The sequence below is a fragment of the Schistocerca cancellata genome, chromosome 2 (assembly GCF_023864275.1).
Source record: "Schistocerca cancellata isolate TAMUIC-IGC-003103 chromosome 2, iqSchCanc2.1, whole genome shotgun sequence".
NCBI lineage: Eukaryota > Metazoa > Arthropoda > Insecta > Orthoptera > Acrididae > Schistocerca > Schistocerca cancellata.
Genome location: NC_064627.1, coordinates 581,475,052 through 581,499,320, shown reverse-complemented (window position 1 = coordinate 581,499,320; position 24,269 = coordinate 581,475,052). Strand labels below are relative to the sequence as shown.

The following is a 24,269-nucleotide window of genomic DNA, read 5'->3' as shown; positions in this document are numbered from 1 at the left end:
CCCTTCCCACCAGCCCTGGATCTACAATATTTCCAAACTGGGGCAAAAACTTGATAAGGACACCCCCTCCCACTGAGCATTTGAGATAGGACACCAAAGATTAATGTGTTAAAGGAAATGTATGGCATGTTATTTGTTATTAAGTTGTTCAAAGTGTAGTGCTATGCCTCTTCACACAGTATTCTTCTACCACACATCATTGTATTTCACTCTATGAAATTACTATATACACTCCTGGAAATGGAAAAAAGAACACATTGACACCGGTGTGTCAGACCCACCATACTTGCTCCGGACACTGGGAGAGGGCTGTACAAGCAATGATCACACGCACGGCACAGCGGACACACCAGGAACTGCGGTGTTGGCCGTCGAATGGCGCTAGCTGCGCAGCATTTGTGCACCGCCGCCGTCAGTGTCAGCCAGTTTGCCATGGCATACGGAGCTCCATTGCAGTCTTTAACACTGGTAGCATGCCGCGACAGCGTGGACGTGAACCGTATGTGCAGTTGACGGACTTTGAGCGAGGGCGTATAGTGGGCATGCGGGAGGCCGGGTGGACGTACCGCCGAATTGCTCAACACGTGGGGCGTGAGGTCTCCACAGTACATCGATGTTGTCGCCAGTGGTCGGCGGAAGGTGCACGTGCCCGTCGACCTGGGACCGGACCGCAGCGACGCACGGATGCACGCCAAGACCGTAGGATCCTACGCAGTGCCGTAGGGGACCGCACCGCCACTTCCCAGCAAATTAGGGACACTGTTGCTCCTGGGGTATCAGCGAGGACCATTCGCAACCGTCTCCCTGAAGCTGGGCTACGGTCCCGCACACCGTTAGGCCGTCTTCCGCTCACGCCCCAACATCGTGCAGCCCGCCTCCAGTGGTGTCACGACAGGCGTGAATGGAGGGACGAATGGAGACGTGTCGTCTTCAGCGATGAGAGTCGCTTCTGCCTTGGTGCCAATGATGGTGATATGCGTGTTTGGCACCGTGGAGGTGAGCGCCACAATCAGGACTGCATACGACCGAGGCACACAGGGCCAACACACGGCATCATGGTGTGGGGAGCGATCTCCTACACTGGCCGTACACCACTGGTGATCGTCGAGGGGACACTGAATAGTGCACGGTACATCCACACCGTCATCGAACCCATCGTTCTACCATTCCTAGACCGGCAAGGGAACTTGCTGTTCCAACAGGACAATGCACGTCCGCATGTATCCCGTGCAACCCAACGTTCTCTAGAAGGTGTAAGTCAACTACCCTGGCCAGCAAGATTTCCGGATCTGTCCCCCATTGAGCATGTTTGGGACTGGATGAAGCGTCGTCTCACGTGGTCTGCACGTCCAGCACGAACGCTGGTCCAACTGAGGCGCCAGGTGGAAATGGCATGGCAAGCCGTTCCACAGGACTACATCCAGCATCTCTACGATCGTCTCCATGGGAGAATAGCAGCCTGCATCGCTGCGAAAGGTGGATATACACTGTACTAGTGCCGACATTGTGCATGCTCTGTTGCCTGTATCTATGTGCCTGCGGTTCTGTCAGTGTGATCATGTGATGTATCTGACCCCAGGAATGTGTCAATAAAGTTTCCCCTTCCTGGGACAATGAATTCACGGTGTTCTTATGAATTCACGGTGTTCTTATTTCAATTTCCAGGAGTGTATATCTATCTATCTATCTATCTCTTTCTATCTATCTCTCTCTCTCTCTCTCTCTCTCTCTCTCTCTCTCTCTCTCTATATATATATATATATATATATATATATATATATATAGAGGGAAACATTCCACATGGAAAAAATATATCTAAAAAGAAAGATGATGAGACTTACCAAACAAAAGCGCTGGCAGGTCGATAGCCACACAAACAAACACACAAAATTCTAGCTTTCGCAACCAACGGTTGCCTCATCAGGAAAGAGGGAAGGAGAGGGAAAGACGAAAGGATGTGGGTTTTAAGGGAGAGGGTAAGTAGTCATTCCAGTCCCGGGAGCGGAAAGACTTACCTTAGGGGGAAAAAAGGACGGGTATACACTCGCACACACACACACATATCCATCCACACATATACAGACACAAGCAGACATATTTAAAGACAAAGAGTTTGGGCAGAGATGTCAGTCGAGGCAGAAGTGCAGAGGCAAAGATAACGGGAAGAGAGGATATATTGAAGAGCAAGTTCCCATCTCCGGAGTTCGGATAGGTTGGTGTTAGTGGGAAGTATCCAGATAACCCGGACAGTGTAACACTGCGCCAAGATGTGCTGGCCGTGCACCAAGGCATGTTTAGCCACAGGGTGATCCTCATTACCAACAAACACTGTCTGCCTGTGTCCATTCATGTGAATGGACAGTTTGTTGCTGGTCATTCCCACATAGAATGCATCACAGTGTAGGTAGGTCAGTTGGTAGATCACGTGGGTGCTTTCACACGTGGCTCTGCCTTTGATTGTGTACACCTTCCGGGTTACAGGACTGGAGTAGGTGGTAGTGGGAGGGAGCATGGGACAGGTTTTACACCGGGGTCGGTTACAAGGGTAGGAGCCAGAGGGTAGGGAAGGTGGTTTGGGGATTTCATACGGATTTCTATAAATATCATAATTTTATCCTTCTTACGAAGGTTAGGTGGATGGCAGAAAGACACTCTTGGTGGAGTGGGGAGGACTTCATGAAGGATGGATCTCATTTCAGGGCAGGATTTGAGGAAGTCGTACCCCTGCTGGAGAGCCACATTCAGAATCTGATCCAGTCCCGGAAAGTATCCTGTCACAAGTGGGGCACTTTTGTGGTTCTTCTGTGGGAGGTTCTGGGTTTGAGAGGCTGAGGAAGTGGCTCTGGTTATTTGCTTCTGTACCAGGTCGGGAGGGTAGTTGCGGGATGCGAAAGCTGTTGTCAGGTTGTTGGTGTAATGCTTCAGGGATTCCGGACTGGAGCAGATTCGTTTGCCACGAAGACCTAGGCTGTAGGGAAGGGACCGTTTGATGTGGAATGGGTGGCAGCTGTCACAATGGAGGTACTGTTGCTTGTTGGTGGGTTTGATGTGGACGGACGTGTGAAGCTGGCCATTGGACAGGTGAAGGTCAACATCAAGGAAAGTGGCATGGGATTTGGAGTAGGACCAGGTGAATCTGATGGAACCAAAGGAGTTGAGGTTGGAGAGGAAATTCTGGAGTTCTTCTTCACTGTGAGTCCAGATCATGAAGATGTCATCAATAAATGTGTACCAAATTTTGGGTTGGCAGGCCTGGGTAACCAAGAAGGCTTCCTCTAAGCAACCCATGAATAGGTTGGCGTACAAGGGGGCCATCCTGGTACCCATGGCTGTTCCCTTTAATTGTTGGTATGTCTGGTCTTCAAAAGTGAAGAAGTTGTGGGTCAGGATGAAGCTGGCTAAGGTAATGAGGAAAGAGGTTTTAGGTAGGGTGGCAGGTGATCGGCGTGAAAGGAAGTGCTCCATCGCAGCGAGGCCCTGGACGTGCGGGATATTTGTGTATAAGGAAGTGGCATCAATGGTTACAAGGATGGTTTCTGGGGGTAACGGATTGGGTAAGGATCCCAGGCGTTCGAGAAAGTGGTTGGTGTCTTTGATGAAGGATGGGAGACTGCATGTAATGGGTTGAAGGTGTTGATCTACGTAGGCAGAGATACGTTCTGTGGGGGCTTGGTAACCAGCTGCAATGGGGCAGCCGGGATGATTGGGTTTGTGAATTTTAGGAAGAAGGTAGAAGGTAGGGGTGTGGGGTGTCAGTGGGGTCAGGAGGTTGATGGAGTCAGGTGAAAGGTTTTGTAGGGGGCCTAAGGTTCTGAGGATTCCTTGAAGCTCTGCCTGGACATCAGGAATGGGATTACCTTGGCAAACTTTGTATGTGGTGTCGTCTGAAAGCTGACGCAGTCCCTCAGCCACGTATTCCCGACGATCAAGTACCACGGTCATGGAACCCTTGTCCGCCGGAAGAATGACGATGGACCGGTCAGCCTTCAGATCATGGATAGCCTGGGCTTCAGCAATGGTGATGTTGGGAGTAGGATTAAGGTATTTTAAGAAGGATTGAGAGGCAAGGCTGGAAGTCAGAAATTCCTGGAAGCTTTGGAGAGGGTGATTTTGAGGAAGAGGAGGTGGGTCCCACTGTGACGGAGGACGGAACTGTTCCAGGCAGGGTTCAATTTGGATAGTGTCTTGGGGAGTCGGATCATTAGGGGTAGGATTAGGATCATTTTTCTTCGTGGCAAAGTGATACTTCCAGCAGAGAGTACGAGTGTACGACAGTAAATCTTTGACGAGGGCTGTTTGGTTGAATCTGGGAGTGGGGCTGAAGGTGAGGCCTTTGGATAGGACAGAGGTTTCGGATTGGGAGAGAGGTTTGGAGGAAAGGTTAACTACTGAATTAGGGTGTTGTGGTACCAGATTGTGTTGATTGGAATTTTGAGGTTTTGGAGGGAGTGGAGCTGGAAGTGGGAGATTGAGTAGATGGGAGAGACTGGGTTTGTGTGCAATGAGAGGTGGTTGAGGTTTGCTGGAAAGGTTGTGAAGGGTGAGTGAGTTGCCTTTCCGGAGGTGGGAAACCATGAGATTGGATAGTTTTTTGAGGTGAAGGGTGGCATGCTGTTCTAATTGGCGGTTGGCCTGTAGGAGGATGCTCTGAATAGCCGGTGTGGATGTGGGAGAAGAAAGATTGAGGACTTTTATTAAGGATAGGAGTTGACGGGTGTGTTCATTGGCTGAGTTGATGTGTAGGTGAAGGATTAGGTGGGTGAGGGCAATGGATTGTTCAGTTTGGAACTGGTATAGGGACTGATGGAAAGAAGGGTTGCAGCAAGAGATGGGAACTTTAAGTGTGAGGCCTTTGGGGGTTATGCCAAATGTCAGACAAGCCTGAGAAAATAAAATATGCGAGCGTAATCTGGCTAGGGTGAAGGCATGTTTGCGGAGGGAATGTAAATAAAACTTAATGGGGTCGTTGTGGGGGTATTGTGAGGGTGACATGGTATTAGAAGGTGGAAAGTTTAACATGAGGTTGAAATGAAAAAGAAAGATAGAAATATATGGGGAGAGATAAAGGTGAACTAGAAAGCAACTGGAGATCTGGTATGAAAAAAGGCGAAAAAGTGTTGGTTAAGTTGATCCTGTGGTGAACTTGGGTTGGTAGACAGCGATGTGCATAAAGGTTAGGTGGTTGTGTTGCCGCTAAATCACGTTAAAGGACGGAGAAATTCGGGAAAGTTTCGAAAAATCGTATTAAAAGGAGTGGTGTTGTGGTGAAAGATTACGAAAATGGGGCTAACGATTGTAGAAATAATGACGTTAAAACCTGTGGGGAGCGGCTAAAATGATCAGTGATGTGCGAAAAACGGAAGTGGAAATAAAGTGAAAGTTATTAGAACTAGCCGAAATGGTTGTTTAATGAGATCCATCCTTCATGAAATCCTCCACACTCCACCAAGATTGTCTTTCCGCTGTCCACTTAACCTTCGTAAGAAGGATAAAATTATGATATTTATAGAAATCCCTATGAAATCCCCAAACCACCTTCCCTACCCTCTGGCTCCTACCCTTGTAACCGCCACCGGTGTAAAACCTGTAACCCAGAAGGTGTACACAATCAAAGGCAGAGCCACGTGTGAAAGCACCCACGTGATCTACCAACTGACCTGCCTACACTGTGATGCATTCTATGTGGGAATGACCAGCAACAAACAGTCCATTCGCATGAATGGACACAGGCAGACAGTGTTTGTTGGTAATGAGGATCACCCTGTGGCTAAACATGCCTTGGTGCACGGCCAGCACATCTTGGCGCAGTGTTACACGGTCCGGGTTATCTGGATACTTCCCACTAACACCAACCTATCCGAACTCCGGAGATGGGAACTTGCTCTTCAATATATCCTCTCTTCCCGTTATCCACCAGGCCTCAATCTCCGCTAATTTCAAGTTGCCGCCACTCATACCTCACCTGTCATTCAACAACATCTTTGCCTCTGCACTTCTGCCTCGACTGACATCTCTGCCCAAACTCTTTGTCTTTAAATATGTCTGCTTGTGTCTGTATATGTGTGGATGGATATGTGTGTGTGTGCGAGTGTATACCCGTCCTTTTTTCCCCCTAAGGTAAGTCTTTCCGCTCCCGGGACTGGAATGACTACTTACCCTCTCCCTTAAAACCCAAATCCTTCCCTCTGCTTGTGTCTGTAAATGTGTGGATGGATATGTGTGTGTGTGTGTGCGAGTGTATACCTGTCCTTTTTTCCCCTAAGGTAAGTCTTTCCGCTCCCGGGACTGGAATGACTCCTTACCCTCTCCTTACCCTCTCCCTTAAAACCCACATCCTTTCGTCTTTCCCTCTCCTTCCCTCTTTCCTGATGAGGCAACAGTTTGTTGCGAAAGCTTGAATTTTGTGTGTATGTTTGTGTTCGTTTGTGTGTCTGTCGACCTGCCAGCACTTTCATTTGGTAAGTCTCATCATCTTTGTATATATATATATATATATATATATATATATATATATATATATATATATATATATATATATATATATATATATATATATAGGCGAAATACCCTCAGACTTCAAGAAGAATATAATAATTCCAATCCCAAAGAAAGCAGGTGTTGACAGATGTCAAAATTACCGAACTATCAGTTTAATAAGTCACAGCTGCAAAATACTAACGCGAATTCTTTACAGACGAATGGAAAAACTGGTAGAAGCCGACCTCGGGGAAGATCAGTTTGGATTCCGTAGAAATGTTGGAACACGTGAGGCAATACTGACCTTACGACTTATCTTAGAAGAAAGATTAAGAAAAGGCAAACCTACGTTTCTAGCATTTGTAGACTTAGAGAAAGCTTTTGACAATGTTAACTGGAATACTCTCTTTCAAATTCTGAAGGTGGCAGGGGTAAAATACAGGGAACGAAAGGCTATTTACAGTTTGTACAGAAACCAGATGGCAGTTATAAGAGTCGAGGGGCATGAAAGGGAAGGAGTGGTTGGGAAAGGAGTAAGACAGGGTTGTAGCCTCTCCCCGATGTTATTCAATCTGTATATTGAGCAAGCAGTAAAGGAAACAAAAGAAAAATTCGGAGTAGGTATTAAAATTCATGGAGAAGAAGTAAAAACTTTGAGGTTCGCCGATGACATTGTAATTCTGTCAGAGACAGCAAAGGACTTGGAAGAGCAGTTGAACGGAATGGACAGTGTCTTGAAAGGAGGATATAAGATGAACATCAACAAAAGCAAAACGAGGATAATGGAATGTAGTCAAATTAAGTCGGGTGATGCTGAGGGAATTAGATTAGGAAATGAGACACTTAAAGTAGTAAAGGAGTTTTGCTATTTAGGGAGTAAAATAACCGATGATGGTCGAAGTAGAGAGGATCTAAAATGTAGACTGGCAATGGCAAGGAAAGCGTTTCTCAAGAAGAGGAATTTGTTAACATCGAGTATAGATTTAAGTGTCAGGAAGTCGTTTCTGAAAGTATTTGTATGGAGTGTAGCCATGTATGGAAGTGAAACATGGACGATAACTAGTTTGGACAAGAAGAGAATAGAAGCTTTCGAAATGTGGTGCTACAGAAGAATGCTGAAGATAAGATGGGTAGATCACATAACTAATGAGGAGGTATTGAATAGGATTGGGGAGAAGAGAAGTTTGTGGCACAACTTGACTAGAAGAAGGGATCGGTTGGTAGGACATGTTTTGAGGCATCAAGGGATCACAAATTTAGCATTGGAGGGCAGTGTGGAGGGTAAAAATCGTAGAGGGAGACCAAGAGATGAATACACTAAGCAGATTTAGAAGGATGTAGGTTGCAGTAGATACTGGGAGATGAAGAAGCTATATATATATATATATATATATATATATATATATATTGCTTGTGTCTGTATATGTGTGGATGGATATGTGTGTGTGTGCGATTGTATACCTGTCCTTTTTTCCCCCTAAGGTAAGTCTTTCCGCTCCCGGGATTGGAATGACTCCTTACCCTCTCCCTTAAAACCCATATATATATATATCCCACGTGGAATGTTTCCCTCTATTATACTCTATGAAATTAAAATGTATATATTTTGTAATGGAAGTCGTCAAACTTATATTCAGGACACTGGAAATTATAATGTTCCGTTGTGCCTCTCCGGATCCCAGTTGGCTGATTTGACATCCTATCCCACTTGAAAAAGGCCTCACAATTAATACTTGGTGGGATTATTTGTGACCAGGAGTATAAGAACTCATAAGAAAATTTGCAATCTTTATTGGCTATTAGCCAATACCTTTCTCTTTTAGATAAGAGACAAGCAAGACAGTACACATTCCTTCAATCCTTAGGCCCAGCACTTTTTTCTCTCTAATCTTGCCACAGCTTTACATGGCATGCTTTCCTTTCTGGAAAACAATCTATCACCTCAAACTTCATCGAATATTTTGCTACAGAAAAAATCAAAATGTTGTTGTCTAATAGTGTCAAAACTGTTAATACAAATAGACCCAAGACCGGTGTGCTTTCTCAATTTGATTACGTCTATTTTTTTACTGCCTGCTAGATAAAACGAAACAGGCCTTCCAAATATTGCAGCAATTGTAACACACACCAAATAAACAAGGCTGTTTTGGCACAAATGGTTATTTTTACGTACCTCATTTAAATAAATAACACGACAGAACACAATTCACAAAATACCAATATTTAATGCCTACTAGGCCTACTACAAGCAAAAAGTTTCGCATTTCATTCATACACTCCAGTTTCTTAAGCATGAGATCAAAAATTAGTATTATGAAATTTTTATATAAATGTGGAATCATCATATTCTTCCATACAATTTGTGTGATGTCCCTGTTTTTTCTCCTTCCTTGTTCTAACAATCAATCTTGTCGTCACTAATTCTGTAACTACTCCTGCCATTGTCAAAACTTATTCTGTGGTTGACTTCACTAACTCTGCCAGAATCACAGGTTCAGTTACCCAAGTTTATTCTCCAGTTAGGCATTATTACGTGTTCATATGATGCATTTTCCACACTATTCCTAGAACAGAACTTAAAGTTGCTGCTAACCTGGGACTGTACAACTAGTAGTGTAGCGACCTGGCAAAAATTTTCTGTAAAAATTTCATTTTCTTGGATACACCACGTAGATAATATGTAAGCTTTCTTGAATGTTATCCTGTTAGTCACTTATTTCCACTCTGGTAATCTGACTCTATGAATTCCACTAGTAATTATAACAATGCTGATCATTCGCTCACCCAATCGACCATATAAACAAACAGCAATTGGCATTCACCCATTTGGGTTTATTCAGCTCAGTTTGTATAGCCCCATCCCTTTTTGTCTGTGGGAAAGTTTTTTATTTCTAGATGCGATGGGGATCCCCCTGGCAGAGACATCATGTACACTATACATGCATATAAAAATCAACTTATGACTCATTCAGAAATCAACTTAGAATGTATTCAAAAATGTTCAAAAACCAACTGGGATTTGTGTCAAAATCACATGACTAATTGAAGGAGCAACATGTGCTGGATGATAGGCACTTTATGAAACAAGGTTTGTTTCTTCAAGGATATGAATTTGGTGCCTCCTGAAATTGCTGCCCAGGGAAGATACCCTGGTTTGTTCCCCGCTAGATACAGGCCTGCCTAACATGGCGTATCCGCCCATCATTTGCCTTTTTATGTGTACACCATTATAATATTCTCAATTTTTGAAAACTGTTCTCCCACCTTTATTCCAGTCAAATTGCTATGTGCGAAATATCATCAGAACTGTAACACTGTGTAACTGTGAACACATAGCAAGCAAACACAACCTAAAATCATATGTGCTTGAGATATCCCTGTATGCATGTAACATGGAAAAAGGCCTTAATCTATCATATAAGTGATCAGCATGTTGGCATATTGTGCATTGAGATGATGTTCTATAACTGCAAAACTGACTCATTCCATATAATAGTGACAGGACACAATTATGATCCATGAAACATTCAAATAACTAACTAATTAATTAGTACAGCAACACCAAAAACTCGAGATTCAACATGAATATCACTCATTTCCAGTTACATGAACGTGTCAACTGCTTGCTATCCACATCCTACTCCTCTACTCCTGCCTCAAAGGTCATCTGATCTCATAGTATCTCTTTTTTTCTGTCACAGGGTTGTTAAGGACTTCATCTATGTGCCTCCCCACAGACTGTGATGTTGCATAATACCCACAGTGAATGCTGTAGCTACAGACAGACTTGAAACAATATGAGTGTTGTCTCGATGCTTGTCCTGCATCTGGTGGGGGAGCACATTCAACATTGGTAAGAGGTAAATGAAAACTTTGATCTTAAATTTAATTGTAAGAAGTACCTCAATCTTGTATGTGCCTACATGTAAAAGTTATACCCTTGTAAAACTGGATGGCCCGTTAGAAATAAAAACTTTTTAGTCAAATGCAAAAGTTGAAATTCCCCCTAAGTTTCAACCTTTATTCAAGTAGAAGATATAGTACTGTGAAATCAGATGAATCTTTATGAAACACCATAAATATTTTTCCAGATAGTAAATCAAACACAGAGAAAGTTTTGTTGAAATTGCTCCAGACTTTACAGAGTTATAATTACATGTCGCCATTTTATCATCCCCATTCCCAAATTTAGGCATTCTAGGGTAGCTTCCCCACATTATTGCCTCAAAACAAACACATGCAATTCTGTACTACACAGGCCTGACCCTGCCATTAGAAATAATGCATGAGGGTAAATCAATAAATGGAACAGAACATTCGAGGTTCTTAGGTGTTTATATTGATAAGAACCTGAACTGGAAGTTACATGTTTCATATCTTAAACCTGTTCTCTGCAAAACTTTTGTGTTACAGGTGATATCACACCATGGGAATGAAACTGACAAAACTTTGATTTACTTTTTCCTGTTTTCATTCACTAACACTTTATTACATCATATTCTGGGGTAAGTGTCAGTTGTAAAGAAGCAGGTAATAAGAACTTAATGTGGGGTCCACTAAAGAACCACTTGTAGGCAGCTCTTTAAGCAATTGGGGATACTGTCAACATCCTTAAAGTACATTTTCTCCCTTATGAAATCAATTGACAACAATCAATAACAGTTTTAAAAATGAGCATTCATATGTACTAGAAGGAGAAACAACTTCCACTACACATCACACACCCTTTAATGTGGCACAGAAAGGAATTAGGTATTTAGCCATAATAATCTTTGACCATCTACGTAGTGATGTAAAGAACTTAATACATAACACAGTCAGCTTCAAACATAAAATGAAACCACATATGCTTGACAGCTGCTTCAACTCCACAGAAGAAATTCTGAGTGTTTATTACATTGTATGTGTGTGTGAAAACGTGACTCATGCCGTTTCATATCAGTAGGTCATGATTATTATCAATGGAACATGTAAATAACTAAGTTATAAACAAGAAAAATAATAAGAGAGAAAATGGCTACGCAAAGAGGGCAGCATTATACGTAGTGATGGTTTCACATACATCAATAACTTGGGAAAAAAATTAAGTGTGTCCATCAGTTGTTTGTGCAAATTAATTTCATGAACCAATGAAAACTGTGTTGGTTGCCTACTGACAAGACTAACGTCAGAACACAGATCAGGTGTAAGAGTTATGGTTATTTCATACTCCCTTCATAAATAAAATCCAGGCACAACAAAAGTAGCCATTTATATTAGTTTTTGTTATGATAAAAAATTTAAAGCAAAACATTCTCATGATATCTTACTTGTTAAACTCAAATTCTATGGTGTACAAACTCTGCAATGGCAGTAATTATATATTATCTAAAAACTAGGAAACAGTTTGTCTATGTGAGAAAAAGGCACACACAATTGCAAGAAGTTAAAATGGAGGCCCCACAAGGTTCTGTCATTGTGCCATTTTTTTTTTACAATTACGGCCAATGATTTACCCACTGTGTTCCCAACTTTGTTATTTGTTGTGCTGATGACACAACTTTGCTAGCTCAACATGAGAACACATTAGTTCTGCAAGATGGCATGGAAGCAGCACTAAACTGATTCTTATGAAATACTCTGTTTTGTAGCCCCAATAAAAACGAGCAAATTATGCTAGGATTGTCAAAAGAGGAAGAGGTGAATGCAGTTAAAATTCTAGGAATTCACATAGACTCTAAGATAACTGTGGAAAAACACATCAACCAATGTTGTTGTTGTTGTGGTCTTCAGCCCAAAGACTGATTTGATGCAGCTCTCCATGCTACTCTGTGCAAGCCACTTAATCTCCAAGTAACTGCTGTAACCTAGAGCCTTCTGAATCTGTTTAGTGTTTTCAGCTCTTGGTCTCCCGCTATGATTTTTACCCCCACGCATCCCTCCAATACTAAATTGGTGATCCCTTGATGTGTCAGAATGTCTTCTAGTCAAGTTGTGCCACAAATGTGTCTTCACCCCAATTCTATTTAGTACCTCCTCATTAGTTATTGAATCTAACAACAAATACCCCATTCATTAAGGGAGCAATATTTTATAATTCTCTGCCAAACAACCTGAAACAGCTTTCTGGTAGAATTTTTAAAAACGAGTTAAAAAAATGGCTTGTATTGAAGTGCCCATACAGTATGGTGCTGACATGATTTGACCTCAGGAAGGCTATATTAAATGTACTTAAATGATATTTTACTTAGTAGCATGTAATCTATTTATATTGTGTATCAATAATCTAAATGTAATTATTATAACATTGCCCATGCCTGTTAAATACATGTTTCGAGCTGTAAGATAAATAAATAAATAAAATAAATAAAAGTTATCTGATCTACCCACCTAATTTTCAGCATTCTTCTGTAGCATCACATTTCAAAAGCTTCTATTCCCTTCCTGTCTAAATTATTTATTGTGCATGTTTTACTTTCATACATGGCTACGCTTCATACAAATACTTTCAGAAAAGACTTCCTTACACTTAAAATCTATAATCACTGTTAATAGCCAGTCTACATTTTATATCCTCCCTACTTCAACAGTCATCAGTTATTTTGCTTCCCAAAAAGGAAAACTTATTTACTACTTTAAGTGTCTCATTTCCTAATCTGATTCCCTCAGCATCGCCTGATTTAATTTGACTAAAGTCCATTATCCTCATTTTGCATTTGTTGATGTTCATCTTATATCCTTCTTTCAAGACACTGTCCATTCCATTCAACTGCACTTCCAGGTCCTTTGCTGTCTCTGACAGAATTACAATGTCGTCAGGAAACCTCAAAATATTTATTTCTTCTCCGTGGATTTTAATTCCTACTCCATATTTTTCTTTTGTTTCCTTTACTGCTTGCTCAGTATACAGGCTGAATAACTGTCTCACTCCCTTCTCAACCACTTCTTCCCTTTAGTGCTCCTTGACTCCATCTTGACTACCATCTGGTTTCTGTACAAATTGTAAATAGCCTTTCGCTCCCTGTATTTTACCCCTGCCACCTTCAGAATTTGAAAGAGACTCTTATAACTACCATCTGCTTTTTGTACAAATTGTAAATAGCCTTTCGCTCCCTGTATTTTACCCCTGCCACCTTTAGAATTTGAAAGAGAGTATTCCAATCAACATTGTCAAAAGCTTTCTCCAAGTCTACAAATGCTAGAAACATAGGTTTTCCTTTCCTTAATCTTTCTTCTAAGACAAGTCGTAGAATCAGTGTTCCCTCACATGTTCCAACATTTCTACAGAATCCAAACTGATCTTCCCCAAGGTCGGCTTCTACCACTTTTTCCATTCGTCTGTAAAGAATTTGTATTAGTATTTTGCAACCATGACTTATTAAACTGATAGTTCAGTAATTTTCACACCTGCCAGCACCTGCTTTTTTTGGGGTTGGAGTTATTATATTCTTCTTGAAGTCCTAGGTTATTTTGCCTGTCTTAAACATCTTGCTCACCAGATGGAAGAGTTTTGTCATGGCTGGAAGGGTATCAGTTGTTGTAATAGAATGTTGTGTACTCTTGGGCCTTATTTCAATTTAGGCCTTTCAGTACTCTGTCAAATACTTCATCATCATCATCATCATCATCATCATTACCCAACTCAGTCATTAAATGAGGTGGCCTCTTCGAGTCATGGATTCAGATAGGCTTTCAGCAGTCCTCTCCAAGTGGAACAGTCTTGGGCAGTTCTCTGCCAGGTGCTAACAGCGATCTTCTTGATATCTTTGTCCCATCTGTCCAGTGGTCTTCCTCTTGGCCTCCGATGCTCTCTCGGACTCTACTCCAAGTACTAGCATCATCCATCTACTACCTTTTCTTCTTGCGACGTGGCCAGCCCACAGCCATTTCAAGGAGCCTATTGTCTCTACGATGTCCTTAACCTTCATCGCATACGGGATGTCATCTGCCCTTTTCCTATCCTTTCTTGTATAGCCCAACATTGATCTTTCCATCTCTCTCTGTGATGTCCTAAGTTTCTCTTTTGTAAATGAGTTCAGTGTCCATGACTTGCAACCATATGTCAGCACAGGAAGAATGCATTGATCAAATACTGTTTTCTACAGAGTTACTGGTATTTTTGATCTGAATACTGTTGAATTCTTCCCAAATGCTTACCAGCCAAGTTGTAGATTTCTAGCCTTACATCTCCCTTTGTATTTATAATCTGGCCAAGGTAGATATATTCACTGGTCTCTTCTGATGGACTGTCCTTGACTTTCACATTTCCAGCTGGTACACATTTTTGGACATTATTTTTGTTTTGGAAAGGTTCATGTTCAAGCCAACCAACTGCCATTCCAATGCAAGATTTGTAACTAAGTTTTGGAGCTCTCCGAAGTCATTGGCCAGTAAGGCAATATCATCAGCAAATCTCAAGTTGGTAAGCCTTCTTCCATTAATTCTAATTGCCTTACCTTACCAGCTCAGCTTTGACATAGGCATTTCCAGTACAGCCGAGAATAGTTTTGGGGAGATGGAGTCTCCTTGCTTGATGCCCTTCATGATGTGGAATTCTTGAGTTGATTCGCTGATATTAACATAGGCTGAAGAAGTTTCATAGATATTGATGAGCATTTCGATGTATGCTGCTCCCACTCCTTGCTCACTCAAAGCTAGGAGGACAGCTATATTGCTAATGGAGTCAAACACCTTTTCAAAATCAACAAAGGCAATCCAGACAGGCTGTTGGTATTCATTTGCTCTGCTTATCACTTCACTAATGGTCAGAATGTGGTCAATAGTGCTAACATTCTTCATGTAGTATCATATCTCCCATTTCATCTTCATCTATATCCTCTTCCGTTTCCATAATATTGCCCTCAAGTGTATCACCCTTGTATAGACCCTCTATATACGCTTTCCACTTTTCTGCTTTCCCTACTTTGCTTAGGACTGGTTTTCCATCTGAGCTCTTGATACTCATACAGGTGGTTCTCTTTTCTCCAAATCAACAATGCCTTTACAAGATTATCTCGAGTTATTTATTTAATGTAGAAACTGAGAGGCTTTATAACAAAAGAATGCTTAAGAGTTATTTATTTTGGACTCTTTCAGTCACATATAATGTATGGACTGCTGTTAGGGAGACTTTCTCCTCACATCAGTGAAATTTTAAAAATTCAACAGAACACGGTAAGGGCAATGAGCAATGCTGGCAGATCAGAGCATGTTCAGCTACTATTCATATAGCTCAAAATATTAACAGTCATTAACCTCTATATACACGTCTCATCACTGTACGTGAAAAAACAATATAGCAGATTTCAAAATGAGGGAAAACATACACCATCATAACACTAGATGCAAAATAAAATGAGATATACCTAGGCACAGGCTGATACCTATACTGAACATTACAGAGGGTAAGTGCTTTTATAATACCTAAACTAACATGAAATTCAGCTTTAAGCATTTTATTTGCATCCTAAAGTGTATGTAATTGACAGATGCAACAGAATTATACAATTATCTGGAGTGTCATGCAGTACACTGCCCCTTCCCACCAGCCCTGGATCTACAATATTTCCAAACTGGGGCAAAAACTTGATAATGACACCCTCTCCCACTGAGCATTTGAGATAGGACACCAAAGATTAATGTGTTAAAGGAAATGTATGGCATCCCATCCGATCAATAACTTAAGAATGTTACATAAACTTCAATTTTCTGTTTGGTCAGTCCACATAACTAGCTTCAGAGGCAAAGTATTAAAATGGCTACTTACTAATCTTGTTTATGATATATAGGAATTTAAGAATATAAAATCAACTAACATTAATTTTTAAATTTTTATTATGTGACATGACTGAGTGAATTTACTAATTATTTTATTGTTACTCCTGTCATTTCTAGTTCTATTTGGAATATATAAAGCTAATTTAGTTTTTAAGGTACTATTGAAGGAAAATGTAGCATGCTATCAATGTAAAATGCCTATTCCACCACAGGTGGTCAATGGTAAATAAAGGATCTGAATTATTCATTGTATATAAGTTCTTATTAATTATATATTATTTTAGTTTTTTGTGTAAGATGTAACATTACCATATTTTACACCCATTAATATTTTGATTCTAACAGGTATCACAATTATACACATAATATACCTTGTCCAATTATAAAAATCAATATTCATCATAATAGCTCTGTATATCAGTCCATTTTGCAGTAGTGTATTTTCGGCATCTTGTGTACTTCCAGCAAGCAGTGAGACTTCAGCTACTTTAGCAGCTGCAACTGGGATTTCCTGAAAAATAAATGTAATTTTCTAAGTAGCCTCAAAGGGGTGAATTTTGAAGTTATATTATCCAAGTATAGCACAAAGAGAAATATGTGAAAGATAACAAATGGAAACATCAAATTTGATCCAAATATTTTCTCATATTTTATAAAACACTTTATTCATTCATCAATATTGATTTTTTTCTTTTCAATATACTCTGATTGCTGCCAGCATCATATATATATATATATATATATATATGAAATGTCCTTTTTTCCCTCCTTTTTTCCCCCTAAGGTAAGTCTTTCCGCTCCCGGGATTGGAATGACTCCTTACCCTCTCCCTTAAAACCCAAATCCTTTTGTCTTTCCCTCTCCTTCCCTCTTTCCTGACGAGGCAACCATTGGTTGCGAAAGCTAGATTTTGTGTGTATGTTTGTGTTTGTCTGTGTGTCTATCGACCTGCCAGCGCTTTTGTTTGGTAAGTCTCATCATCTTTCTTTTTAAATATATATATATATATATATATATATATATATATATATATATATATATATATACACCTAAAAACAAAGATGATGTGACTTACCAAATGAAAGTGCTGGCAGGTCGACAGACACACAAACGAACACAAACATACACACAAAATTCAAGCTTTCGCAGCAAACTGTTGCCTCATCAGGAAAGAGGGAAGGAGAGGGAAAGACGAAAGGATGTGGGTTTTAAGGGAGAGGGTAAGGAGTCATTCCAGTCCCGGGAGCGGAAAGACTTACCTTATGGGGAAAAAAGGACGGGTATACACTCGCACACACACACATATCCATCCACACATATACAGACACAAGCAGACATATATATATATATATATATATATATAAATAAAATAGAGGGAAACATTCCACGTGGGAAAAATATATCTAAAAAGAAAGATGATGAGACTTACCAAACAAAAGCGCTGGCAGGTCGATAGACACACAACCAAACACAAACAAACACACAAAATTCTAGCTTTCGCAACCAACGGTTGCCTCGTCAGGAAAGAGGGAAGGAGAGGGAAAGACAAAAGGATTTGGGTTTTAAGGGAGAGGGTAAGGAGTCATTCCAATCCCGGGAGCGGAAAGACTTACCTTAGGGGGAAAAAAGGACAGGTATAAACTCGCGCACACACACATATCCATCCGCATATACACAGACACAAGCAGACATTTGTAAAGGCAAAGAGTTAACAAAGAAACTCTTTGCCTTTACAAATGTCTGCTTGTGTCTGCAAATGTCACAGGGGGACCCACCTCCTCTTCCTCAAAATCACCCTCTCCTAACCTTCCAGGAATTTCTGACTTCCAGCCTTGCCTCTCAATCCTTCTTAAAAAACCTTAATCCTACTCCCAACATCACCACTGCTGAAGCCCAGGCTATCCGTGATCTGAAGGCTGACCAATCCATCGTCATTCTTCCGGCACCGATCACCTGCCACCCTACCTAAAACCTCTTTCCTCGTTACCTTAGCCAGCTTCATCCTGACCCACAACTTCTTCACTTTCGAAGGCTAGACATACCAACAAATAAAGGGAACAGCCATGGGTACGAGGATGGCCCCCTCGTACGCCAACCTATTCATGGGTCGCTTAGAGGAAGCCTTCTTGGTTACCCAGGCCTGGCAACCCAAAGTTTGGTACAGATTTATTGATGACATTTTCATGATCTGGACTCACAGTGAAGAAGAACTCCAGAATTTCCTCTCCAACTTCAACTCCTTTGGTTCCATCAGATTCACCTGGTCCTACTCTAAATCCCATGCCACTTTCCTTGACGTTGACCTCCACCTGTCCAATGGCCAGCTTCACACGTCCGTCCACATCAAACGCACCAACAAGCAACAGTACCTCCATTATGACAGCTGCCACCCATTCCACATCAAACGGTCCCTTCCCTACAGCCTAGGTCTTCGTGGCAATCGAATCTGCTCCATTCCGGAATCCTTGAACCATTACACCAACAACCTGAAAACAGCTTTTGCATCCCGTAACTACCCTCCCGACCTGGTACAGAAGCAAATAACCAGAGCCACTTCCTCATCTCCTCAAACCCAGAACCTTCCACAGAAGAACCCCAAAAGTGCCCCACTTGTGACAGGATACTTTCCGGGACTGGATCAGATTCTGAATGTGGCTCTCCAGCAGGGATACGACTTCCTCAAATCCTGCCCTGAAATGAGATCCATCCTTCATGAAATCCTCCCCACTCCACCTAGAGTGTCTTTCCGCTGTCCACCTAACCTTCTTAACCTCTTAGTTCATCCCTATGAAATCCCCAAACCACCTTCCCTACCCTCTGGCTCCTACCCTTGTAACCGCCCCCGGTGTAAAACCTGTCCCATGCACCCTCCCACCACCACCTATTCCAGTCCTGTAACCAGGAAGGTGTACACGATCAAAGGCAGAGCCACGTGTGAAAGCACCCACGTGATTTACCAACTGGCCTGCCTACACTGTGATGCATTCTATGTGGGAATGACCAGCAACAAACTGTCGATTCGCAGGAATGGACACAGGCAGACAGTGTTTGTTGGTAATGAGGATCACTCTGTGGCTAAACATGCCTTGGTGCACGGCCAGCGAATCTTGGCACAGTGTTACACCGTCCGGGTTATCTGGATACTTCCCACTAACACCAACCTGTCAGAACTCCGGAGATGGGAACTTGCCCTTCAGCATATCCTCTCTTCTCGCTATCCGCCAGGCCTCAATCTCCGTTAATTTCTAATTTCAATTTGCCGCCGCTCATACCTCACCTGTCTTTCAACAAAATCTTTGCCTCTGTACTTCCGCCTCGACTGACATCTCTGCCCAAACTCTTTGCCTTTACAAATGTCTGCTTGTGTCTGTGTATATGCAGATGGATATGTTTGTGTGTGTGCGAGTGTATACCTGTCCTTTTTTCCCCCTAAGGTAAGTCTTTCCGCTCCCGGGACTGGAATGACTACTTACCCTCTCCCTTAAAACCCAAATCCTTCCCTCTGCTTGTGTCTGTATATGTGTGGATGGATATGTGTGTGTGTGCGAGTGTATACCCGTCCTTTTTTCCCCTAAGGTAAGTCTTTCCGCTCCCGGGATTGGAATGACTCCTTACCCTCTCCCTTAAAACCCAAATCCTTTCGTCTTTCCCTCTCCTTCCCTCTTTCGTGATGAGGTTGCGAAAGCTTGAATTTTGTGTGTATGTTTGTTTGTGTTTGTTTGTTTGTCTATCGACCTGCCAGCGCTTTTGTTTGGTAAGTCTCATCATCTTTCTTTTTAGATATATTTTTCCCACGTGGAATGTTTCCCTCTATTATATATATATATATATATATATATATATATATATATATATATCCAAAAAGAAAGATGATGAGACTCACCCAACAAAAGCGCTGGCAGGCCGACAGACACACAAATAAACACAAACATACACACAAAACTCTAGCTTTCGCAACCAGCGGTTGCCTCGTCAGGAAAGAGGGAAGGAGAAGGAAAGACAAAAGGATTGGGTTTTAAGGGAGAGGGTAAGGAGTCATTCCAATCCCGGGAGCGGAAAGACTTACCTTAGGGGGAAAAAAGGACAGGTTTACACTCGCACACACACACATATCCATCCACACATACACAGACACTATATATTTATATATATATATATATATATATATATATATATATATATATATATATATATATATATATATATATATATCCCCAGATAATATATATATAATATATTTTTCCCACGTGGAATGTTTCCCTCTATATATATATCTATATCTATATAGTTATAATAGAAGGAAACATTCCACGAAGGAAAAATATACCTAAAAACAAAGACGATGTGACTTACCAAATGAAAGTGCTGGCAGGTCGACAGACACACAAACGAACACAAACATACACACAAAATTCAAGCTTTCGCAACAAACTGTTGCCTCATCAGGAAAGAGGGAAGGAGAGGGAAAGACGAAAGGATGTGGGTTTTAAGGGAGAGGGTAAGGAGTCATTCCAGTCCCGGGAGCGGAAAGACTTACCTTAAGGGGAAAAAAGGACGGGTATACACTCGCACACACACACATATCCATCCACACGTATACAGACACAAGCAGACATACCCTCTCCCTTAAAACCCACATCCTTTCGTCTTTCCCTCTCCTTCCCTCTTTCCTGATGAGGCAACAGTTTGTTGCGAAAGCTTGAATTTTGTGGGTATGTTTGTGTTCGTTTGTGTGTCTGTCGACCTGCCAGCACTTTCATTTGGTAAGTCTATATCTATATATATATATATATATGGTTATAATAGAAGGAAACATTCCACGAAGGAAAAATATATTTAAAAACAAAGATGATGTGACTTACCAAATGAAAGTGCTGGCAGGTCGACAGACACACAAACAAACACAAACATACACACAAAATCCAAGCTTTCGCAACCAACGGTTGCCTCGTCAGGAAAGAGGGAAGGAGAAGGAAAGACAAAAGGATATGGGTTTTAAGGGAGAGGGTAAGGAGTCATTCCAATCCCGGGAGCGGAAAGACTTACCTTAGGGGGAAAAAAGGACAGGTATACACTCGCACACACACACATATCCATCCACACCTACACAGACACAAGCAGACATTTGTAAAGGCAAAGAGTTTGGGCAGAGAGGTCAGTCGGGACGGAAGTACAGAGGCAAAGATGATGTTGAAAGACAGGTGAGGTATGAGCGGCGGCAGATTGAAATTAGAAATTAGCGGAGATTGAGGCCTGGCGGATAGCGAGAAGAGAGGATATGCTGAAGGGCAAGTTCCCATCTCCGGAGTTCTGACAGGTTGGTGTTAGTGGGAAGTATCCAGATAACCCGGACGGTGTAACACTGTGCCAAGATGTGCTGGCCGTGCACCAAGGCATGTTTAGCCACAGGGTGATCCTCATTACCAACAAACACTGTCTGCCTGTGTCCATTCATGCGAATGGACAGTTTGTTGCTGGTCATTCCCACATAGAATGCATCACAGTGTAGGCAGGTCAGTTGGTAGATCACGTGGGTGCTTTCACACGTGGCTCTGCCTTTGATTGTGTACACCTTCCGGGTTACAGGACTGGAGTAGGTGGTGGTGGGAGGGTGCATGGGACAGGTTTTACACCGGGGGCGGTTACAAGGGTAGGAGCCAGAGGGTAGGGAAGGTGGTTTGGGGATTTCATAGGGATGAACCAAGAGGTTACGAAGGTTAGGTGGACGGCGGAAAGACACTCTTGGTGGAGTGGGGAGGATTTCATGAAGGATGGATCTCATTTCAGGGCAGGATTTGAGGAAGTTGTATCCCTGCTGGAGAGCCACATTCAGAATCTGATCCAGTCCCGGAAAGTATCCTGTCACAAGTGGGGCACTTTTGTGGTTCTTCTGTGGGAGGTTCTGGGTTTGAGAGGATGAGGAAGTGGCTCTGGTTATTTGCTTCTGTACCAGGTCGGGAGGGTAGTTGCGGGATGCGAAAGCTGTTGTCAGGTTGTTGGTGTAATGCCTCAGGGATTCCGGACTGGAGCAGATTCGTTTGCCACGAAGACCTAGGCTGTAGGGAAGGGACCGTTTGATGTGGAATGGGTGGCAGCTGTCGTAATGGAGGTACTGTTGCTTGTTGGTGGGTTTGATGTGGACGGACGTGTGAAGCTGCCCATTGGACAGGTGAAGGTCAACATCAAGGAAAGTGGCATGGGATTTGGAGTAGGACCAGGTGAATCTGATGGAACCAAAGGAGTTGAGGTTGGAGAGGAAATTCTGGAGTTCTTCTTCACTGTGAGTCCAGATCATGAAGATGTCATCAATAAATCTGTACCAAACTTTGGGTTGGCAGGCCTGGGTAACCAAGAAGGCTTCCTCTAAGCGACCCATGAATAGGTTGGCGTACGAGGGGGCCATCCTGGTACCCATGGCTGTTCCCTTTAATTGTTGGTATGTCTGGTTTTCAAAAGTGAAGAAGTTGTGGGTCAGGATGAAGCTGGCTAAGGTAATGAGGAAAGAGGTTTTAGGTAGGGTGGCAGGTGATCGGCGTGAAAGGAAGTGCTCCATCGCAGCGAGGCCCTGGACGTGCGGGATATTTGTGTATAAGGAAGTGGCATCAATGGTTACAAGGATGGTTTCTGGGGGTAACGGACTGGGTAAGGATTCCAGGCGTTCGAGAAAGTGGTTGGTGTCTTTGATGAAGGATGGGAGACTGCATGTAATGGGTTGAAGGTGTTGATCCACGTAGGCAGAGATACGTTCTGTGGGGGCTTGGTAACCAGCTACAATGGGGCGGCCGGGATGATTGGGTTTGTGAATTTTAGGGAGAAGGTAGAAGGTAGGGGTGCGGGGTGTCGGTGGGCTCAGGAGGTTGATGGAGTCAGGTGAAAGGTTTTGTAGGGGGCCTAAGGATCTGAGGATTCCTTGAAGCTCTGCCTGGACCTCAGGAATGGGATTACCTTGGCAAACTTTGTATGTGGTGTTGTCTGAAAGCTGACGCAGTCCCTCAGCCACGTACTCCCGACGATCAAGTACCACGGTCGTGGAACCCTTGTCCGCCGGAAGAATGACGATGGACCGGTCAGCCTTCAGATCACGGATAGCCTGGGCTTCAGCAGTGGTGATGTTGGGAGTAGGATTAAGGTTTTTTAAGAAGGATTGAGAGGCAAGGCTGGAAGTCAGAAATTCCTGGAAGGTTTGGAGAGGGTGATTTTGAGGAAGAGGAGGTGGGTCCCGCTGTGACGGAGGACGGAACTGTTCCAGGCAGGGTTCAATTTGGATAGTGTCTCGGGGAGTTGGATCATTAGGGGTAGGATTAGGATCATTTTTCTTCGTGGCAAAGTGATACTTCCAGCAGAGAGTACGAGTGTAGGACAGTAAATCTTTGACGAGGGCTGTTTGGTTGAATCTGGGAGTGGGGCTGAAGGTGAGGCCTTTGGATAGGACAGAGGTTTCGGATTGGGAGAGAGGTTTGGAGGAAAGGTTAACTACTGAATTAGGGTGTTGTGGTGCCAGATTGTGTTGATCGGAATTTTGAGGTTTTGGAGGGAGTGGAGCTGGAAGTGGGAGATTGAGTAGATGGGAGAGACTGGGTTTGTGTGCGATGAGAGGTGGTTGAGGTTTGCTGGAAAGGTTGTGAAGGGTGAGTGAGTTGCCTTTCCGGAGGTGGGAAACCAGGAGATTGGATAGTTTTTTGAGGTGAAGGGTGGCATGCTGTTCTAATTGGCGGTTGGCCTGTAGGAGGATGCTCTGAATAGCCGGTGTGGATGTGGGAGAGGAAAGATTGAGGACTTTTATTAAGGATAGGAGTTGACGGGTGTGTTCATTGGCTGAGTTGATGTGTAGGTGAAGGATTAGGTGGGTGAGGGCAATGGATTGTTCAGTTTGGAACTGGTATAGGGACTGATGGAAAGAAGGGTTGCAACCAGAGATGGGAACTTTAAGTGTGAGGCCTTTGGGGGTTATGCCAAATGTCAGACAAGCCTGAGAAAATAAAATATGTGAGCGTAATCTGGCTAGGGTGAAGGCATGCTTGCGGAGGGAATGTAAA

The 24,269-nt window shown here is 42.6% G+C and overlaps 1 protein-coding gene across 3 annotated transcripts in view; it reads right to left on the bottom strand.

Annotated features, from left to right (window-relative positions):
* LOC126162193 (intraflagellar transport protein 80 homolog) overlaps positions 1-24,269 on the bottom strand; it is a 432,276-nt gene that overhangs the window by 71,870 nt on the left and 336,137 nt on the right. For all 3 annotated transcript variants that reach the window (XR_007535032.1, XM_049918521.1, XM_049918522.1), the window contains one exon: positions 16,605-16,744. Coding sequence is in view for 2 of the 3 variants with exons in the window: in XM_049918521.1 (XP_049774478.1) it covers positions 16,605-16,744 (140 nt within the window). In the remaining variant the exon portion in view is untranslated. The remainder of the gene's footprint in view (positions 1-16,604; positions 16,745-24,269) is intronic.